At 39.0% G+C, this 22,125-nt stretch overlaps 4 protein-coding genes across 27 annotated transcripts in view; 1 reads left to right on the forward strand and 3 right to left on the reverse strand.

Moving 5' to 3' along the window:
• The window catches only part of rims2a (regulating synaptic membrane exocytosis 2a), a 153,234-nt gene extending 145,653 nt beyond the window's left edge, over positions 1-7,581 (reverse strand). For all 22 annotated transcript variants that reach the window (XM_088409546.1, XM_088409533.1, XM_088409531.1 and 19 more), the window contains exons 1-2: positions 7,383-7,581; positions 6,742-6,927 (exon numbers count right to left, since the gene is read on the reverse strand). In XM_088409546.1, the coding sequence (XP_088265672.1) occupies positions 6,742-6,911 (170 nt within the window). In that variant the 5' untranslated portion in view covers positions 6,912-6,927; positions 7,383-7,581. The remainder of the gene's footprint in view (positions 1-6,741; positions 6,928-7,382) is intronic.
• Positions 7,582-8,750: 1,169 nt separating this feature from the next.
• dcaf13 (ddb1 and cul4 associated factor 13) lies at positions 8,751-15,973 on the reverse strand. Its single transcript, XM_088410613.1, has 11 exons — positions 15,787-15,973; positions 15,201-15,400; positions 15,006-15,113; positions 14,812-14,901; positions 14,524-14,679; positions 13,820-13,897; positions 13,656-13,738; positions 13,376-13,540; positions 12,479-12,614; positions 9,916-10,079; positions 8,751-9,188 (listed from the first exon to the last, which is right to left on the reverse strand). Exons 1-11 carry the CDS (start codon positions 15,854-15,856, stop codon positions 9,101-9,103), a joined length of 1,338 nt encoding a protein of 445 aa, XP_088266739.1. The 5' UTR covers positions 15,857-15,973; the 3' UTR covers positions 8,751-9,100.
• Positions 15,974-16,316: 343 nt separating this feature from the next.
• On the forward strand, positions 16,317-21,585 carry LOC148425726 (solute carrier family 25 member 32-like). Of its 2 annotated transcripts, XM_088411663.1 has the most exons (8): positions 16,317-16,754; positions 17,517-17,667; positions 17,752-17,837; positions 18,048-18,202; positions 19,237-19,350; positions 19,517-19,662; positions 19,762-19,889; positions 20,157-21,585. In XM_088411663.1, exons 1-7 carry the CDS (start codon positions 16,562-16,564, stop codon positions 19,883-19,885), a joined length of 969 nt encoding a protein of 322 aa, XP_088267789.1. In that variant the 5' UTR covers positions 16,317-16,561; the 3' UTR covers positions 19,886-19,889; positions 20,157-21,585. The 2 variants fall into 2 exon arrangements, with proteins under 2 accessions (XP_088267789.1, XP_088267788.1); XM_088411662.1 differs by having other exon boundaries at positions 19,762-21,585.
• LOC148425727 (collagen triple helix repeat-containing protein 1-like) overlaps positions 21,206-22,125 on the reverse strand; it is a 6,747-nt gene continuing 5,827 nt past the window's right edge. The window contains exon 4 of one of the 2 annotated variants that reach the window (XM_088411665.1): positions 21,206-21,809. In XM_088411665.1, coding sequence (XP_088267791.1) covers positions 21,667-21,809 — 143 coding nt within the window. In that variant the 3' untranslated portion in view covers positions 21,206-21,666. The remainder of the gene's footprint in view (positions 21,810-22,125) is intronic. The other variant, XM_088411664.1, reaches the window with a different exon arrangement.

A 22,125-nucleotide genomic window follows, 5' to 3' on the forward strand; every position in this document is an offset into this window, starting at 1 on the left:
TCAGTATGGCACATATGGTAAGACTCAATTTTAGAGTCAATAAACCTTATAATAAAAAATGGATTGTATGGAGAATCAGTTATTTTATGTGTGAAAAATACTAACATCAATTAACATAAAACATTAAAAAGCACTCATTAACCATTTATTTTCACACCTTTTCATCAATCTGGACAGTAGGTAGGTAGGTAGGTAGGTTGGTAGGTAGGTAACCCTAACCCTGTTAATAAAAAACCTGTATAAAAAAAAAAAAAACATATAATTGCATCAATTAGGGATGTCTCGCGATCGGAAATCGGAGCAGTCCCGTGGTTTTCATATAATCGGGTTAGGGGCAAAAAGACCGGTTGTGTTAATTTTGCACAGTTTTTGGTCAAAAATTGAAAATAATTAAGAACTATAAACATCTGGTCTAATGCAGCAATCTTTATTTTATATTACACATTATTCATCCATCCATCATCTGTAGCCGCTTATCCTCACTAAGGTTACTGGTGCCAATTCCAGCAGTCGTTTTGCAGTAGGTGGGGGACACAAGCCAATTGCAGATTACACAATATTCCGTTTTATTTTTTTTGAGGGCGAGAGGGCATGATGGCACAAGAGCCTAACACATCGAGAGAGAAAGAGACAGAGAAAGAGACAGAGACACACAGAGACAGAGAGAGAGAGAGCTACAGCTAATGTATGAAATACATTACAGGTGAGCTAAAAAGCATAGTATGCTTGTCTGTTGCCTGAAAATGGCATAGAAATTGACAGTGACAGTTGAGCTGTCGTACGACGTAACTTCAGATAGAAGTTTAACAATAGTCCGTAAATTATTCAGTGACAAGCAAGCTCGTTTTCTCGTGGAAGCCTTGTCATAACCGAGGTTCTGTGCAAATTGTGCATATTGTATTTGAATCCCACGCAAGTGTTTCAACCATCTGGTTTCATTGATTAGAATAGAGAGATATGACATGCCTCTTTAAGATGCGCGCGTGACCCTCAAGGGGATGTCTGCACATTTCATGCATAATCATGCAAATCCAAAATAAGGATGCCTGCACTTTGTGTGGAATACTTTAGCGTGTTCCACCGTACTGGCATAAAAAGGAACTGTGTATAACATTACAGGTTAAGATGGTTCTTGTTCGTATTTTTTTTTCCCAACATTTCAATAATAGCCCATGCTGTAACATTAGCCAAAAAGTACACTTTGGTTGAGAATTGAGCAAGTTAAGATTATATTTTTACTGTTCATGCATTCCTTTTGACGGGAACTCTGCAATGCTACAACACTCTGATGTATCGTGTTTTAAAAAACAATAAATGCAAAGCATACCACTGGGGCCCTAAGTGGTCCAAGTATGACTTTGAAGCAAACCAGACTAAATGACTGGCTTCAGGACCATGCCATGTATGTCAAAGTCACTTGCAGAGTCATTTGCTGTGTAGATCAATATTAGTGGTTCAAGCCAAATAGTTCAAGATAGACATGTGATCAAATTATTCATGCCTTTGTCTAAAATTGTATTTAGTCATTCACTAAACTCTATTTACATTAATCATATCTGCTTTTAAGGACAAATAACATTAAATGATTAAAATGCGATCAATCAAAATTAATCACAATGCCTGTGTTATTTAGATTGAGTCCCACCTTACTAAAAATACAATCCCAAGATTTCCCAAATACTAAATCAAGCACCCGCTTTCTACACTGGATGGCAGGGTAGGCGCTGAGAAGAAATTCTTGATCATCTATCAGTCAAGTAAATATTTTCAGTCAATCACACATCATTCGACAAGAAGTGAAGCCAAGGTCAGTTTTGTTTGGTTCTAAATGTGGATATGTTTCTGTTGCTACTCAATGCAAAGATTAATTTATTGTAGCCAGGCTTGTGGCGTAACAAATAGATGTTTTGAGATTAATTTACTCACAATACAGAAGAACTGCATTGTGTTCTGTTACAGAAAACAAAACAAAACAAAACAGATAACCAGACTGCAGGTACATTTATTAAAAATGGAGATTATTTTGCAGGATTACGATTTCCATGTGGACAGAGAGAGCCTTGGTTATTTGAGCTATCAGTGCAAAAAGTTGACAAATTGGTACAGTTGTGGACTGCCTGACTTCACTCCTGTGGTCATTGTGGGTGTACTGTCAATGGGAGTTGGGGGGATTGGTAGTGATGTGTCTTTCAAAAATGGCCACTTTAAAAGAAATACGGAAGAGACCAAAAGAGGAAGTGGTGTCCAGTTTTCCCCGTTTAGAATTGTACTTGCTGAAGGACTGATTTATTTTTTGTGCATTTATGTAGGAAAGTTTGAGCTGTCATAATCTGGTAGTGTCTTGATACGGCATCAGCTACTTGCTCGCTCAGGCATATTAATAGTAATGGTAATACTATTACTACTACAACTAATAAAAGTTAAATTAATAATAATAAGGATGATGATAACAATAATACTTGATAAGATCTGTCTGGAGCAAAAAAAGTCACTGGTATTGGGTAAATGTAAATATCAGAAGACGACATCAGACACTTGATCTTTGTCCACTGCAGTATGGTGCATGTGTAAGAGCCTCAGTGGAACATACTTTAGATCTTCTGTGTGGCTTTCAACAGCTGCTGCACCAAACTCTTTAGCACTATCAGATGAGTGCGTATAAATGTGTGGTTGGGTGACAGTATGTATAGAAAAAAAAAAAGAAAATAACCAATCAAAGCTAATTCTGGGCTTTCTGTGGTGAGCACACATTCACACGCCATTCCGTTATTCATCTCAACAACAACATCTCACAACATTACTTGAAAACACAGACATTTTTGCCAGCTATTTTGGACATAAATGCTCACAAATGTTATGCTGATGAAATTCTATCAAATGTAGCTAGTTGAGCAATTCTCAGTATTTTATCGCACAGGTGTGTTGAGCAATTCTCAGTATTTTATCGCACAAGTGTTTGTATTTAATCAATAGCAGATCCACTAATGATTAAGGAGCTGTGGAAAAAAATAAGGTTATAGGTGACATAATAATATCTCTGATCAGGGCTGTAGCCAGAAAAGTATCAATGGGATGACCAGGATGACACAACACCAAAAGGTGGCTGTGAAAGCATGTATGCTAGTGTCATTGTTCTATAAGAACAACTATAATTTTAAGAACAACTATAAGAACTTAATGCAAATAATTTGTGGCAGAGTATCCCGGTTTGTATGAATCCTTCGTCCATGTGAAAATGGCAGAAAAATGACAGATATCAACATTTTTCACTACAGAATGTGCAAGGAGGGGAGCCAGAGAGTGGTGTAGCCATGGTCACCCCTGCTCGCCACGTAGCTCGACTTCTGTCTCCAATGTTTGAGTTGGATCCAACAACACTCCTCAATTGTGTGTCTCATGCAAAGGAGACTAAGGAAGCCCATGCAACCTGATAAGAGAGCTTGTGACACTTCAGAGACCGACAATAGCTACATCTCGAAGGAATCCCTTTTACTATACAGCTTAATAATTAACACAAAAGGAGGTCCTGAGCAAATGATTTGAATCTTTATGATCCTTGAACAGTAGTAAGCGGATATACTGACACATTCCTCAAAAGCGTAAAAGGCATTGGGTTATATCAGTATTATACATTCTATCTTGACCTAACAACATGTCGGTGATTAGTAATCTCATAGCATCAATCACAGCATATGTACCACAGTAAAAAGCACGAGAAATCAAGGAAGTGATATGACAGGGACAGAAAGCGGGAAACTAGCTGTTCGTTCTTAGCCACAAAGCATGAACACAAAGTAGCCCCAAGATAGAGGAGGAAAGAAAAAGTGGAGCCCAGGGCATTCTGTTGGTCACCCCTTTACAGGCAGCTGATGCTTGCTTTAATTATATACCATGTCTGGATGGGTGGGGGATGGGGTTCCCATAACCATCATTACTGTTCTGCTCAGAGACGCACTGATGCATGGACTGCCGAGTTAGCTGATAGCTTCCGAAGATTTAATGGTGCAAATACTACTGGAGTCGAGCTTGATAATTGCTTTGCTCATATTTGTATGAGTACAGCGTTCTAGAAAAGGTATCTGCATGGCTGCATCCCACTTTGGACATGCTCACACACAGGTTTGTTAAGAAGAACCTAGCTGATTTATGCAAGTCAGCCCTGCAGTCAAAGGCTTCTCTCTCCGTCCCTCATCCCTTCATCCTCTCAGGATTCCCTCTGTTAGATTACACACTTGGATGTTCAAACCGACACTTTCTTCAAATGCCATCCAAGCTGCTATGGGATTGGACCGTGACTGCGCAGATGCACAAGCTATAAGACTTGGCTACACGGTGGCGTCGGTGTTTGATTCTGAATCCGCTGGCAATGCAACGAATCATTCAATGACAAGCTAATCCATTGCGGCTTGAGCCTATGAGTGTTGCGTCAATACGTGTGTTAATGTATGCCTGTGTGAGTCATGGCAAAGGAAAGTACGTTTTTACTCATATGGTGACTCATGTTGATTCTACTTATCCACTTAGACATTACAACTAGGCAAGACAGACTAACTGAATTGACGCCGAATTAACATATCATTATTTGACTATGAAAAACGCATTTTGCCAAAAGCATGAGGACTTTTCATGACTATTTGAGATCTTTTATCAGGAGGTATACACCTGCAGGTTAGTATTAGCAGTAGTATGCAGGAACTCAGGGACACTGGCTCCATAATTCAAACGCTAGTAGGGCTGTCACTACTAAATATTTTTTAGAATTGATTATCCCATTGATTAACCTGTTAAAATAGTATTTTTGGTTAAAATTTATTGTAAAACCACCTCCGCAAAAGTTACACTCTATTAACCAATTAGTGGTGTTTATTTAATCATTGTTATTGAAAAAAGGCAACAATGAAGTAATGCCGCATGAGATAGGTTGGTGTTATACAGCAACCCCTTTTTCTGATTCAGTTATTGGTTTGGCCACCCCTTTCCAAAGCAAATGGTTTTAAATGTCTTACTTTGACTAAATACAAATGATGCTTTCATTAAGCATAACAGAAATCAGTGAATACTCACCCCAATGAGGCTGATATCAGAGAGTTGTGGACAAGTTTAAGTTAATAGCTCTAAATGATAATTAAAAGAGCAGTTGATAAATTTGATAATTTATTAGTTGTTGACTAAGTCTGACAGCTCGAAAGGTTACTAAACATGACTCTAAGGTGCTCATTGATGATAATCATAAATGCTCAATAATGTTTCATTTAACTAAAATTGGCACCTATGCTTTGGAGAAAAGTAAATGTGACAAGCAATTATTATGGGTTTGCAGGAAAAGCATGGTATGCTGCTTGGTTGGAAAATATAAAATGTGTGGGGTAGAAAAAAAACCTGTGTGAATCAAACTACACAATGCAGCAGTTGAGATAGCTGTAACTTGGAGTACATGAATCATGTTTCTCGTGCAGTAGCGCTTGGTAGGGATTGCATGACTTTCTTTCCATTAGGAATGCTGCCTTAGTGCAAATATTTACCTGGTGATGGAAAACAACAGCTCTAATGCATCATAAAAGCTTGCAGTGATAGGGCTCACACTTATGTCTCTGGGCAGGTTTTGAGGCAAATAGGAAGAGAGGACAGACAAGTTACCAAGGACTGATATTTATTTTTGCTTATCTGAGGCAAAGTCGTCTCACTGGACATTTCATTAGGTACACCTACGCAGTCCAAGAACCGGAACAAGAGCCGCCTTTGTAAAGATAGTACACTGTCAGAGGACAACTGCACTGCATCATACTTAAGTGTTGTTTCCTATGCTGTGCAAATAATAGCATGACAATAAAGGTCTTACTCATTTAACATCTCTTTTGAGTGCCAAAAGGGAAAAAATCGATCCATCATCCTCTTTGTAAAGGCAGGCCTTTGACACGTTTGAACTAGATCTCACATTCAGGGCTAACTTTTTTATTTCGAACTAAGCAATCCACCAGATGATCAGGTAACAAGAAAAAAATATTAATAATAATAACCGGAAGGAACATTTAAAGCCCCAAATTCTCCCACATAATTGTTTGGTTTTATTTTCCTTTGTTTTAACAAGTTGTTGGAGGTTTAAAACCAGGACAAGACGGTATAATATTCCACTACGAAAACAGAGTAAAGAAAACAGAGTAAAGGTTGAAGAAATCAATGACGGAAATCCTCTTGGTCCGCCTTTAAAAAAAGAAAAAAAAGGAGCCTTCAATGGACAGCGCGTGGTGCTGAAATGCCCTGAGCGACATCTATGCACAGGCGAAACGTGGACGCGCCGCGCGTGTGCGTGACTGTGTGCGCTCTCATCCACGCCTGTACACATCCACGCGTGCGTGGCTGCCACAGAGGACACCTTAAATGATCTTTCCAGTGACACATTGTGTAATGCCAATGACGTTCGTGGGTAAAGGTGAAGCAACTTGGCGTGTTTTTACACGAAAATGGCGCCCGTCGCCGCCGCCGCTCACCCAACCCATTACTGTGCAGTACAACTAAGTAGCACAGAGAGAATGCCGTAACATTTTACAGATTTGTTTAAATAGCGGGAAGTGCTGCCAGCTGTGGAGAAAATATCGAACACACGTCGACTATTTCAAACACGTCTTGGCATGTCAAAAGACAACATGAGCCACGTACGACACATCATGGAGATTACCAGCAAACTAGCTAGCAGCCACAGCATCAGTGGTTCTATAACGACAGCAACGAGCAATTCCTTACTTTAACATCGACTGTTCCTTGGCCTCCTCCTTCTTTTGTCGGTCCATGACCCCGAGGATGATTTTCCTCTCCTCCTCCGTGAGGTGGCTGAGGTCCGGCATCTCCGGCATGGCGCCGGCCGTGGAGGCAGCAGGGCCATGACCGCCCCTGGGCCCTCGTGGAGCGGACATCTTTTACTCACAGTGGCTACAAACAGCAGAAATCAACTGTCAGCAAACCCAAGCCTTTTATTATCATTTTTTTTAAGAAAAAAATATATATATTTAATGCCGCGAATGTGCAATTGGAGCCCGTCGAAGCTTAACAGATGACACGATGGCTCATGCACTTACTGCACAATTAAACTTAAAAAAATATTAGCTGTCAAAGCTCATAATGGAGGTTTCGAGTAGGTAACGGGATGTGAGCCGAGCCTGGAAACATCCGATCGGTGGTATCTTGATGTTGCAGGCTCAATTCAACACAAACATTCGTGCTCTCGAGAAAGCACTCAGGATTAGAAATGGATGCCCCGAACAGAAGCAAACGCTGCAGGCTAAAACCTCCACGTCGTATTCCAAATATCCATCCGTTCACCGGGGGGTACAAAAAATAAATAAATAAAAACAACAAATAACAGTGAAAATAAACGGACGTCTTGCCTTTTATTTTGCAGTCATGTTAAATCCTGTCTAACCCATCGCTGCCATCCCTCAGAAAAGCTTCGCTCGCATGTTAAAATAAAACGTTAGTTCCGCCCGCCTTCGTTTTGGAGTCTTTCTGCCTCCTCTGTTACTATATGACTTTTTTCATCCAGGTTTGTATTACTTGGGAGATTTTTTTTAAACGGACAAAAATGGATGCAATGAGAGAGCGATGAAGAGGGTAAAGAGAAATGGGGGCGGGGGTAGAAGAGGCGGAGCGACGGAAACGCGTAGAAGAATCAAACAGGACGCTCGGATGTTCATTGACAGCAGGCGTAAAGCAGAACGGCAAACACGGAGTGGAGCCCACTGTGCAGCTGGAACATGTTAAGGTTTTATCCTAACAGCACGATGATGAGGAGTGTCTATACAGTGGCGTAAACAGATACACCTAGTAGCTGTGTAATCGGCTGACGTGTGACGATCTATCGAAAATACGCCCTATGAGAGAAGTGCCATACAAGAATGGGGGTTTGCGTACCCGTAGATGCACAAAACATAACCTTTATGTCAGATGTATTCCCATTTTAAATGTAGGGCAATGTTAATTTACATATTACATACTGGAAAATGAGCCTTTTCCTCAGTACTTATTGTCAGTAATTTAGCAGCAGCATGTTTTATTATTTAAAAATGTTTTTTTTTTTTTTTCCATTTATAGCCTGCCAATTTTTATGAAGCCTATTACTCACACCAGCCTCAACCACGCTCAGGTAGCTGTGATGATAGGATTTAAACGACAGTATTAAGAGGATAGAGGATATGCCTCACATGGCCTGTAAGCAAATTAGTACCAAGTTAAACAACAGGTAGCTTAAGTGGTTTAAATCAAACACTGACATGTTGGTCCATGACATTTCAATCACACTTGGGAGAGAAACTTGTAAATACATGCCAGGAAATGAAGGCAGAGCACGAATTAGTAGATGATTTCAAGTTATACCTGGATTTCATTCATTCATCTATCCATCGCAGGGTGCAGGCTTGCTAGTGCCCATCCCAGCTGATTTTGGGCAGGATTTCTTAAAATTTTGAGAGAACACATACAGTACATCGAGAGGAACAAAGATTGGCGTTTTCCGTTTTAATTTGGGCAAATAGATCTTAAGCCCAACAAATTGGATACCAGAAAAATCTCACGGGATACCACTAAAATTTTCACAAAGCCATGATTACTGCTTTGACTTGAAAATATCTAGTTATATGTTGCTTGCACAACGATCATCTCATCTTAGTTTACGGTACTCACAAATGTACATAGTCAGCATGAGATGCATACCTGTTGAATTGAACACAAAGGTGAGAAAAAATACATGACTCTTTTTTTATGAACGTCAGCAATAAGTTTATTAAAAAGAAATACATTGTTCTGTATGTTACAATGTCATTGGCATAGACAGAAGAACAATAGTACATTTGTATTAACAATAATGTTCAAACGAATGAAGTGAAAGGTGACAATTTCCTACAGGTATTGTGCCACACCATAAGGGTTGCCAATCACTTCTTTAAAAAAGCATTTCAAAATGCTGCCTTGAAAGGAATGGCAATGCTTTGACTTGTGAAAATATCTAGTTATAGGTTGCTTGCACAAATACCAATGAGAACAGTCTAAGCACACCCGCAATATGTGTGATGCACTTCCAGAGTGTTGTCTGTTAGTTTTTCTCTTTTTTTTATTTGACCACAGACACAACATGCTTCTCTTTTTCAGACAACACAGGCACGCTTCCTGGTTTGCTGTGTGCGCGAACGTTCTTCTCCCTGAAAGACAAGGATTAAAGATGGTAAGAATATGTTTGCTGGTAAAAACATGATGGAAAATTCAAGGGTGCTCTAAAAGGAGGCTGAAAAAGAGGACTGATGGATGAAAACCTAATTTACTGCCACCTACACTAATGTAATCTATGTACCAATGTCACTTAGGGTTAGGCAAAAAATAAACCAATCAATCATATTATTTAAATCAATTTGTCATTTTAAGTATCAACAATATTTATATATATATATATATATATATATATATATATATATATATATATATATATATATATACATATATATATGAGCGAGAGAGAGAGAGAGAGAGAGAGAGAGAGAGAGAGAGTTAGGTTTATGAAAACTGAATTAAAATGAGTATGCATTACTGTTGTATGAATATTTTGCACAACATTTATTTTTGAAATAAATGCTTGTTGGGTTTATTACTTATGATTAAAATTCATTAATTTTGATTTCTGAGGAAACTGATGGTGGAAAAAAAAAGGTACTGTGTGCTATGACTTAGTGGCAGCAGGGTGAAGTGGGACAATCGATTCCCCATCGAAACACAGAACAAGTATGTACGGCTAGCAAACAAGCATATCATGACAGGGAAGCCCCATTAGAGGGATTTTCCAAGGCTGAACCTGGCAGCAATCCAAGGCATGCATATTGCCAACATGGCTACCCTGCAATCAGCAGGATCAACTGTGAACAGAAAAAAACTCACTTTCTGCGGCAAGCTTCCTTCATTGTCTTCAGCTCCTTAACCTGGTAGTAGATGCCCTTAGGGAGATGTCGATGCTGTGCGATACGTCTGATCTGTGGGAAGTGCTTGAACTTCTCTCTCAGCTGTTGGCGGTAGTTGGTGGCCTGCTTCTCTCGGGGTGTGAGCTACAAAACATCATGGGAGACTGTTAAGTTGCATTCTGAGTCACAGCACAGCACAGCCATATAGGGTTTGGATCTAGGGAGGAAAAACTTAACTAAAGACAACTTAGGACAAGAAATGGCACCAAATGTAACCTTCGAAAAACTGTACAACAGTGTGTGCATAACACAAACGGCCGCAGGGAAAAAGCTAAGTAATATAGTGTTCCCTCGTTTTTCATGGATAATGAGGACAGGAAAGCCTCCTCAATATGTGAACTGTGCAAAGTAGGATTTGCACCCTGACGGACATTGTACGTATATAGGGTATATAAAAATTCTTGCCTACCATTCTTCCCCATGTCCAGTGGTCTAACCACAGTACACAGGCTAAACAGGAACCTCAGTTTGGGCACAAACTTTATTTTCTTTTACAGCACACAACATACAGTGCGCCAGAGTGTGGCAAGTGGCAGTTATTATTTTATTTTATTTTTTCACCACCCCACCCTCCATCCATGTGCCGTTGTTGATTCGTTTGGGCCAAAATGCCCTTACATATTGCCATGACTCCATCGATGTAGAGCAGTGCTTCTCAATTATATTTTGCAAAACAAAAAACAAAACAAAACAAAAAAAAAAAAGAATTGAAGCAAAACAATGTATAGTATTATCTCTTTGTCACTGTCAAAGTTGAGACTTGACTGTATCATTGTTTCATCCTAAAAGTTGACACACAGATACATTCAATATAATGTAACACACAAAATGTAGAGGGATTTCCTTTTAAATCTCCTTAAATAAAATTTGTCTTGAACAAACAACTCAAAAGGTCAACCAGCACAATGGAATAGGTTACTTTTAAGGATGTGCCAATCACATTTAATGCAGCAATTCTAATCGTGTTCCTCCATGAGTGAGAACGGCTGATAAAGGTTCCATTATCGATCAAGTGAATGAGCTTTTTCAACTTGAGCTATTCACTAGTGAGCATTGTAATAATTAATCAGTTTAAATGATTTCGTCTCAATTATGTTTACAATTAATTACTGAATCAAAAAAGTATATACTGTATATAAATTGCCATCATTTTATTTTATTAAACAGGACATTTGTTCAAATTGACAGCAGAAAATGCACAAGCACATTATGATTGAGTTACCTACTGGTAAGGTCTTCAACTTTCAGCGTTAAAGAAAAGGGGAGGGGCTGCCACAATACACACAGGCTAGGCTCTAGTTGTCTACCGGCTGCAAAGTACTTGGTGCGGGTGATCGCTTTTAGTGACTGGAAATGAATGGCATTGATTGGCAAATGCCGATCATGTACTTTTCCATGGAAATTGGTCAATCACTATCTGTGGCTGATTGATCAGACCAGTTGGAAACATTTGTAGTTCACCAAAATGGAACAGCATCAGATGAATTAGTATATTGTCATTTGTCAGTCCAAAATATTCAAAGATGATTGGTGGCAAAAGCATATCCAGTCATCTACTCTATCCAAAGGAGTATGATTTCACCGTATAAAAAAAATACAAATAAATAAAACTAAAAAAAAAAAACTTTGCTCAAGCACTTATAGCATACTGTAGAATCAAATGTTTTAAGTTTTCAAACAAAAAAAGTGAAATACAGCAAGTAAAAGAGAAGTTTTCTGTGATGTCTAGATTCAGCAATTCAGTATTTCTTGATAATGAAAGACACCCTCAGTCCAGCGCTTGATTGTTAATACTTCATTATATTGCGAGAGGTCCGCTTTAAGTGATTGGCTGATTTAAACTTGCTGATAGGAGCAGCACCCGTCTGATCTCTTAAAGTGCAATACTCGCAAATAAATCTTCTCTTACACAGCCAACAGTAAAACAACTACCAAGCGAGCCAATTTTCCAAACGGAAGTAGCATTAAGAGAATAAGCAGAAGAAATGAAAGATAGCTGCTGGAAATGTCAGCAGGACACCATTGATCATAATTATAAAGTGAAAATGAATTTGGAAGATTAGAACACATCAACAGCCATTTAAGGAGCTATATTTGACAACTGAGTGAACCACAACGAATGAAACTACTACAATGGAAAACATGAACGTCGAAGTTTTATCTTCCTTCAGAATTTTGCCTAAGAGCTGCACCGGTAACTGCATTTTTTGGTCTATACTCCTGCTGGTACATTTCACTTAATGAGAGTGATCCTACCCTAAATCTGAATGTTTGGCATCTACTGACAAAGCCAAGGTGGGTGTGCTGTCAAAAGCAACCATCTAATGAGTCAGAGGGTCCTGACATTTGAGAAAGATGGAGGTGCTTAGAGTGAAATTCTGTAGTGTCATTTCTTGAGTAGATGTCCTAATTTCAAAATACAAACAAAAATATTGATGGTGTTCTTATTGTTACAGAGGACAACGATAAAAAGTGCTACTCACCACTCCCAATTTCTCAGAAGCTGTCGCTTTCCACAGACGGATATTCATTTCATCTGATCCACTCAAAATGTAACGGTTGTCGGCCGACCACTTTACGCAGATGACATGCTGCATGCGCTTGGTGTGGTAGACCTCCCTGGTTGGAGAAGGACAAGTTCAAGAAATGACCAAACAAAGCAGTCGCAGTGTTTCCTCGAAGATTTTTTGCCAGCAGCAGAGGCAGGTGCTCTGGGGAGCTCCACGGGCTTGACCGCCACCCCAAACAAAGGGGCACTGACTCAATCTGAGAAACAGTGGTGTCATGCAAATGAGCATATATTGTAATTTATTGTAATTAAGTAACATATGAAAGTAATTTTACCCTCACCATTCTTATGTCAGCTTTTATAGATTGTTAACAGCTAGTGCTAAAGCTGGAGACTTGTACTGCATCATACAATGGTGGCATGATTGGCAGCATAATTGACAAGAGGTTTCTTAGCATCCATAATCAGTGATTGTTACTTGTTTAAACGGCGCTGTGTTGATCTGGGTAGAGCGGTGATGTGAAGGCAATAAAAATGCTTCTACTTAAACATGTACCCGCGCCCGTGCGACCGGATGCACATTGTAAAGGTGGACACATTTGCCAATGTATCAGTTGGCCTTCTAGGGAACAATGGCTTTGATTTAGAAGTGGCAGCCCGCCGCTTGAGTGAATGTCCTGAATGAATGTAGAGGAAACACTGCATCATATCCCATGCATACAATTTTCAATTTTCATCAAATAACCTGTAACATTGACATACTGTATACTTGTTATTACTTAAATCTCAGGTGCATTTCATAAATTATCTATTTCAATTAAATGATAGTGATAAGTAACACCATTTGAAATAAATGCTGGCCGGTACTGACCTACTATGACCAGCATCCTTGAGGAAAATGCGGATGGTCTTGTCAAAACTGGCAGACACAAATTCTCTGCCAGTGGGGGAATAGTCGACATCTAGCACAGCAGAAATGTGATCTATGTGTACAGTGACCGGCTTGTTCAGGTATCTCATGTCATATGTGTAAAGACTGCAGAAACGGACACACAAAAAAAAAGCCTTGTCAAAACAATGATCAAAGAACAACAGTGTGTCACTTTGGTTATACTATAGGCGCAGTTTGAGGGTCTCCTTTGTATACTCACTTAAAATTTTCATTACAAGCGGTGAAGAAATAGGCCTCCATTGGATTCCAGGACAATGTGTTGCTTCTCATCGTCATAATAACCTAGACAAAAAAGATCACACATCCTTGCACATGGTAAAAAGATTGAAAGAAAACTTCAGTTGAGAAGTTGTGTCACTTTACTTTTTTAAGCGGAGTCGCTTCTCTCATATCATACAATATGATGCTTCTGTCAGAGGCACAGCTTGCAAGAAGGTCGGTCTGAAAAAACAAGTGACACATGACAATTTCAAACCCTAAGCTATGTTTTGTCGTGAATGTTTCTTGTCACCCAGTAAACAAGACTTAATTTTGGGCTAATAATGTCCCTTTAAGAGCCCAATCCAGACTTAGGTTGTATTTACACTGCATGGTTGGTTGTGGAAACGAGGAAGTGTAGAAACTTATGCCAACACATTATTCGTTTGCACACAATCTATTGCACATAATACAATGGTAAGGAACTGAAACGTTTCTGTGAAGAATAGCGGGCTAAAATTTCTCCAAGTTGATGTGAAAGACATTTATATAATATATTCAAAGGAATAATCACAATTTAACTGTTTAAAATGATGTAACTTCTGAAGAATGTTGGTTGGATGCACTTGCAAACCGATCTTTTCAAATGATTATAGTTTAAAAAAGAAAAAACAAATCATCTCAACATGCCAATTTAATTGCAGTGTTGACAATGTATAAAAGTTGAAAGGGTATGAGTACTTTATACTGCTTTCTGAAATGTTCAAAAGCCATGACACGCACTTTACATGCCTATTGCTATAAACCATTTTTTCTCTCTGTGACAGAATCAGGATAATGTTGATGTGCTACATGCTGCGCAGGCTCACCTCCACTGGGTTAAAATGGACAGAGCTGACGCTGTCCACACCCCAGGTGAAAGAACGAATGGGGCTACTCCTCTGCTCATCCCAGATGTCTACCTGTTGACCACATGTTGCAAACACACCTTCTTTCTGATGATGGTCAATTCCTGTGAAGACTGTCTGCAATGAACAAGAACCATAATCAATGTGTTTATTTATTCATTTGACATGTGTATTGGAATTTACTATTGAAAGCAAAACCTTTTTTTTTTTCCCAAAGAATCACACAAATGACATTCCCAAGCTACATACCTTGCCCAGAATTGTATTAAGTGGCTCTTCTGCCTCACCATAAGCCGGGGCCTCCATTTTCCATTGTTTGATTGTTTTGTCATCCCCAACCTGTTACAAAGAGCACCCATCCATTGCTGTTAAAAATAAAATTCAAAAATTGCTGAGGGAAAAATTCAATAGCCCATCTCTGGCATGATAAAAGCAATGGTCACCGTGAAGAACGAAGTTCCACAGAAGCGAACAACCATTCCACGGACAAATCCTTCATGGGCTTGGAACGTGCGTAGACATTCATGTTTGGAAAGATTCCACACTTTAACCTAAGCGTGGAGTTAAATGGTTTTTAAGAGTATTGTCACACGACACATGGATAACAATAATTGATTTTCTACATGAAGAGTAGTTACCTCCCCATCACAAGAGCCAGACAAAAAAGTGGAGAGGCTTTTGGTGTGCTTGGCCATGCAGTTCACGCCATCTCTGTGCCCATCCAACGCGGTCAGGAAAGGCTTTGCAAACACCCTGTCCAGCTTTGTGGCATTAAGAGCCCGCGTGTACTCTCTGCATACCTCAAATGGATGAAGTGATGGGTCATAGTTTCTGGGAACTGGCAGCAACAATGGACAAACAATAACTATGAACATCATTTGATTACCCAACACAGGAACCAGAAAAATACACGCGAACAAGTTGAAAACAACTTCAAGTTAAAAACATCACAATTCTATAATACAATTCGCATGCATCTCAATTCAATAATATGCTCACATGTTTTATGCAAACGGTGCATAATCCCTTTATTTTAGAAAAACGAAACTTTTGATTATAATTAAATGCTGTTTTGGCCTTAGGAAATCGGTCTTTACATGTAACGCCAGGACACCGAGATTTGTGAAAAACACTGTCTTTGAATAACCATCGTATTTAGTTAGGTATGTGTTAAGCAATAAATGCTGGTAGCACTACTAGCCTAGCCAGGTTTACGTCACTTACCGCGCTGAATATCTAGTTTGGTTTCCCGGACGTAATCGTCTGGGTTTCTGGAGAGTACTTTTACTTTCATCTCAATCCGAAAAGGACAATATAAAAATACAGATGAGTTTGGTTACGAAATTATCATTATAAACACCCACTACTACAGTAGCCCATGCGGAGGTTTGGAAACCCCCATTTACAGAAACTGCGGTGCATTGTGGGACAATAATCCCTCCCCTCCCGGGTATGTGGGTAGAGAAAGTGCACGAGAATGGTACTCGATGCATCCGGTAATTATCAAAAATGACGCTCTGCGTTTTAGTTCTTTAATAAACTTGTGCAATCAACCATCGTCGCTAAAGTTTAGTTATTGGGGGCGAGTATGGGCAATGAATAGCAACATAGTTGTAACAAAAAAAAAACAGTCGCATATGACATACACTACACGCGTTGTGTTGTTTTTGCGTTATTTGAATATTAGCGTTTTAATTTGAAATTCAAAATCGGATGTACTACAACGCTCATTTCAACCCCTTAGCAAGGACGACCATTAGTGACTGGTTGACATTTGGTTGGGTAATGTTACCTTAGTTCTCGTCACATGTCAAAAACGTGGCTCACGACCTAACATGGATTCACCATGATACATTTCAAAGGAGTTAAACCGCTGCAGAACACTTGACGACATTGTAGCTAGCCCAACTGAATTGCCTGACAGACTCATTGAAGACTTGTGAGATCATGCGTTGCAAACGCGGTTAGCTTTTGCGCGCTAGGGCATAAAATTGTAAATATGAGCACTGGCCCAGATCACCGAACGGTCGGCGTAAGTGATGGCAAACCGGGCTCTGCTGTGTCATTAGCCGGACATGTCCAGCATGTTTTCAAGCATGTGAAGGTAGAAAACCTGGTAGCAGGATTGAGCGGAGGAGTTGTGTCAACGCTGGTGCTTCATCCTCTCGACCTGGTCAAAATCAGGTTTGCAGGTAAGCCAATATTATTATACCATCCTCATCGAAATGTTATTGTTTTCTACTGCAGTTAAAATAATAGCATTACTCAGTAGAACAACTAATTGCATGTTTAGTGAGTAGGTAAAATTGACATAAGTGAATGACTAGTAGGCTACAAGTGCGCAGATCTATCAGATGTTGTCATTAAAATGTTGTTATTAGTAACTCAATTATCACCTGACGCCCAATTCTACTTCATTAAAGTGTACAGTAATTGTTGTACCGGTATCTTTGCCTTCGTTGTCCTATTAGTTAGTAGAAATCATGCAGTGGGGTTTGGAATGTACTTGTGGACCAGCTGCATATGCTTAAATAGATGCTTAAACCGCAGTATGGAAAGCTGTTCAAGTATGTAGTAGCATTTTTATGATCAAATACACATTTTCATTGGGTGTGTGAAAGCTGTTTGAAGATCTATTTATTATCAAGTATATAAAAATCATGAAACTTTTGTTTTAACTTCTTTTTCTGCCTTCAGGCTATGTTAGGGATATTGAAAACGGTCATACAACATTTTATAGAATTCAAGGTGCTAACACGAGGGTAAAATGTGCTACCTCTAAGTAAAGCCACCGTAATGTCATTAATGTATTCCATGTAACCCCCTGAGCTGCATTGTTTGGCCATTTAAATTTTAAAAGAAAGAATACAACTTTCATGTGTTGTGATTTGTTTCCATGATTGCTCATTCTTCAGTTTCAAAGCCTGAACAGACGTTAATGTATTTTTATACAGTGAGTGACGGTTTGGAATTGAGACCCAAGTACAACAGCATACTGCATTGCATGAAGAGTGTGTGGCACCAGGAGGGATTTAGGGGACTCTACCAAGGAGTAACCCCCAATGTGTGGGGTGCTGGAGCTTCTTGGGGTCTCTACTTTTTCTTGTAAGTGTTGTTGTATTTCTTGTAAGTGTTGAATTTTTTTCATGTATTTTTTTTTTTTAATCATGACAACTGCTTCACCCACAGCTACAATGCAATCAAAGCGTACACAAAGGAAGGCCGGCAGACAGAACTGAGTGCTACGGAACACCTGGTGTCTGCAGCAGAAGCAGGTTAGTCTCTGCATGTTGGCACATTATCTCCTTGCGTCAACAGTAACCACGTCATAATGCTCTGTATTATTAACGTTGTTCAGATCCACATGTAACTTCACTTCCCACTGGCCAGATTAAGTTTGCCATTTCAAAGTGTCCATTTATGAATTTGAACTGCCGGAAAGCATTTTTCATTGCACAGACAATGCTTTTGCCCTCTCTTTGCAGGCATTCTAACACTCACCATAACAAACCCTATTTGGGTTACCAAGACCAGACTTGTTTTGCAGTACAGTTCTGATCCTACTAGTAAACAATACAAGGGGATGCTGGATGCCTTGTTCAAGATCTACCGCATGGAGGGAGTGTCTGGCCTCTACAAGGTCAGTCTGTATCAGGCATTATTCTTGTACCAAGTGCCAGGTCCAGCTATGATTATATTTTCAAGCAGACATAAAGAGTACCTTTGACGACTACATTTGGCTGCTATTTCCATACTTACCAGTAGAGGACGACTATATTGCACTTTTGTGATGGGCCTTTTTCTTTTTCTTTTTAAATTCTCATAAACGTGACTATCCAAAAGGAAATTCAAGTTCACGCCACTGTACTTTTTGTGCCACACTCATATAGTCACAGAATAAATCAGGTCACACCTGAGTAAGTAAAAAAGAAACAATGCGGTAGTTACCATACGTTGTTTCTTGCTTCATGTAACAAACGTTTGAAATTGCATTTCATTAAGCGCCAAGAGCAAATGTAATGGCAAACATATAAATATGCACCAAATAATCAAGAATTAATGAAACCCTTTTTTAAAATCCAGTGAAGAAACATTTTTATAGATAAACACTGACCAATCATTGATGTCTAATCATTTTTATGAAGTAACATACACAGTTAAATACACCATGTTTCCGCAGCTTAATGATCATTTAAATTCTAATGATGCGCAACACAAACACAATATCCAATTTTGTCTTTACAAGTATGATAAGCTTCTGTTTTGATTGTCAAATTTGTGAAAAGTCATGCCTTAATTGCCACTCCTTCGCTTTAGGTGTGTCCACAAAATGGCCACAATTAGTTGTTAATTGTCAGTTAAAAAGCAGTACTATAGATAGCAGTGTGTTTATGCACTAGGAAAACAATGGTAGCGTACACAAGGAAAAGAATCTGATAGAAGGCTCACTTTCAAAACGGAATAGTTACAATGGACTTTAATAAATGCTGCAAGCAGGAGCTAAATGAGTCAACTAAAATATTAGACAATCCGTGTTCCGCATATTTAATATAATTTAGCTAATTACTCCAAATTAATTTGTGATAGCAAGTATGCAATAACAGATATTGCATGGTATTTTGACTGTTAGGTAATGTTATAGAAAGTTAATTTATTGATTTACAAAATTTAAAGGGTTACGTTCCCGGTCTATTTGGAACCTCTCACGGCGCGCTGCAGTTCATGGCCTACGAGGAGCTCAAGAGAGACTACAATAAATACAAGAAAGTTCCATCAGAAGCAAAGCTGGTGAGTCATTTAACCCAGAGAGCCGCAGACAGCCTCTGCTGAGTTTAATAGCACTCGAACCTCTCAACTGAATCAGAGGTCGACCACAGTTGACGTACTTATTACGTGGTATGACCCCCTGCTGTACCTGACGTTTCTTACTTTTATCGATGCATGCATTCAACAGAATGCATTGGAATACATCACAATGGCGGCGCTATCCAAAATATTCGCTGTGGCTTCGACATACCCATATCAAGTGGTGCGAGCTCGACTGCAAGACCAGCACAATCGATATGACGGTGTCGTGGATGTCATCAGACGGACTTGGAGGTATGATAGTTACTAAGTGCAGTGATGCTTTCTACAAGTCTGACCTCGCGCTGAGTACGTTACAACGATTGCGTGTGTAATCGTCACCGCTCTCTGCAGGAATGAAGGCATCACCGGGTTCTACAAGGGCATCGTTCCCAACCTCATTCGTGTCACTCCAGCATGCTGCATTACATTTTTAGTGTATGAAAATGTCTCCCGCTTTCTCCTTGGACCAAGTTAGCAAGGTCAGAATGTATAAAGGAAAAGGACACACTTACATTGAGGTGCCGAACAGCAAGCGGTACTAACTGGCCAGTTAGAATATTCGTACCTGGAAGTGATTTGTTGAACCTCTTAGTGCAGCCAATGCTGCATGTTTGTGCTATACCCTTAAAGATGTAATACTGATGGGTAAGGGTTTTGTGATCACACTGAAGAGTAAATGTCTCCACATGACTTTCATAAATTTAAAATGCCATAGCTAAGTTTGCATTCTGTATGTTTTGTTTCAGTGTGAAAGGAACTGAAGATAAACAAAGAAGAAAGTTGGCATTATCAATTTTAATAATTCACAAAGATACATTCTTGTTAGAATACATTTATTGATTATTGTTATTATTGTTCCATTCTTTTATTTTATTATTTGTTAAATGCTGGCAATTTTTTTTGCTCTACCTTAAGAACTGCATGCCTAAATTGTCTATCAGATAGTGGGGCAGGCGTGGATGACCCCTGGGAAAAGGATTTGTGTCTGCCATGTGAAGTGTAATTGTGATAAAATAAGGATTGACACCTTTTTTTCCAGGCACTTTGATGCACTTGGGTTTTTTTCTGCTTAGACCAGGGGTGTCAAATTCAATTTACCTTATGGAGGAAAATCTATTCCCAAGTGAGCCAGACCAATACAATCATGGTATACTGTATATTTATATAGCTTTAAAACAACAACTTCAAACTAATTTTTATTACTGTCCAAAATAGTAAAACCACAACGCCACTATTAATCATAACACATTAACATTACGAATAATCATGAAGCATTTCAAGTTTTTCACTTATTAAAAAAAAAAAAAAAAAAATCAGCTCATTTTTATACTTTGCAAAATTAACTTATGGGCTGGAATAAACCCATTTGCAGGTTTGAGCCCCCTGTTTTAGACAAACATTTAATCTGTATAAATCCTGTTTAAAAAAAAAAAAAAAGGTTGTTGAAAGTTTTTTTTATTGGTTTTCCCTTGTGTCAGTGGTAAAAGAGGATAAATTTTTAGATATTTATATTTTTTATATTTAATAATCTTTTTATGATCGCCGTGGTAAGGGGGGGGGGATGTTTTCTCTTTCCTGACTATAACAAGCACACACTCCAGCAGCATTGATTTGCGAGGCCCTGTGGAGCGGACTTGAGCAGGACATTTTGCTCTGAGATGATGACCAAATACATATTGTACGCACAACTTATAAATGATTTGAATTTGGCTTTGCACATTTGATTTTCCTAGTAAGTCGTAGAGCAACTTTTGAGAGTGAAACTATGCAAGTTGGTCTCATCAAAGTGAGAAGAGGTGCAGCTGCCACATGGAAATAATCAAACTGTAAACTGAATTATTTTTTAACGCTTTATAAGATTAAATGTTAAATGCACAAATATGTGTAATTATGCAAAAACGTCTTCACTATATGTAGATGTACTGTGTGTTTGATGCAATGTATGACCCCTTTTAGAAACCTTAAAAAAATGTTTTATTAACAGTGAAAATGCCTATAAAGTCAAATGAGTACATGTTTTCATACTGGCAATTACTGCCAACAGCACCAGCGAGCAGAACAATTACAGTATTGTACACTTTGTTATTCCTGGGAGAGTGAATGGCCTCTCAAATGGTGGCCTATGTCAGCAAAACAATAAAGTTCCCCTCCAAGTTGTTGTGAGGCCTCGGCAAACTGTACCTGCTCATTTTGAAAAACCAGATAACATACTCTTATACTACTAGGGCTGACACAATTCCTCTTATGTAACTGTTTTTATTTAGGAAGCTCTTCGATGATAATCCTGGAAACTGAATTCCACCCTGTAGATGCATCACCACGGGGATAGTCAGCACAGGTCCCCACCCATACAGCCACGTCCACCAACCCTGATTTGACACCCTCACACAGGCCTTCCACTGACACAGAGAAGAACAAAGACAGGACACATAAATTGTTGGGAACACCCAAAATGCATGGCCACAAAACTAGTGTATAATGATGTGACCTCTCCCAATGTTTACTTCCCAAACTCCACAGAAGTTAATTGTGCCTCATGAAATTTGTTTTACATTTTGATTCTTACTATACTTGAAGAATGTGACTTTTCCACACACAGTGGCAGCTGGTGGAGTATGTATATACACTGTTCACAATAAGGTAGGGATTTTGTGAGATACTCAGTGGATTTCATACAGGCAGTATTTGTTTGATTTCAGAGATTTGTGGGAAAGG

This window comes from Hippichthys cyanospilos, chromosome 3, assembly GCF_059441005.1.
Source record: "Hippichthys cyanospilos isolate Australia breed blue-spotted pipefish chromosome 3, RoL_Hcya_1.0, whole genome shotgun sequence".
NCBI lineage: Eukaryota > Metazoa > Chordata > Actinopteri > Syngnathiformes > Syngnathidae > Hippichthys > Hippichthys cyanospilos.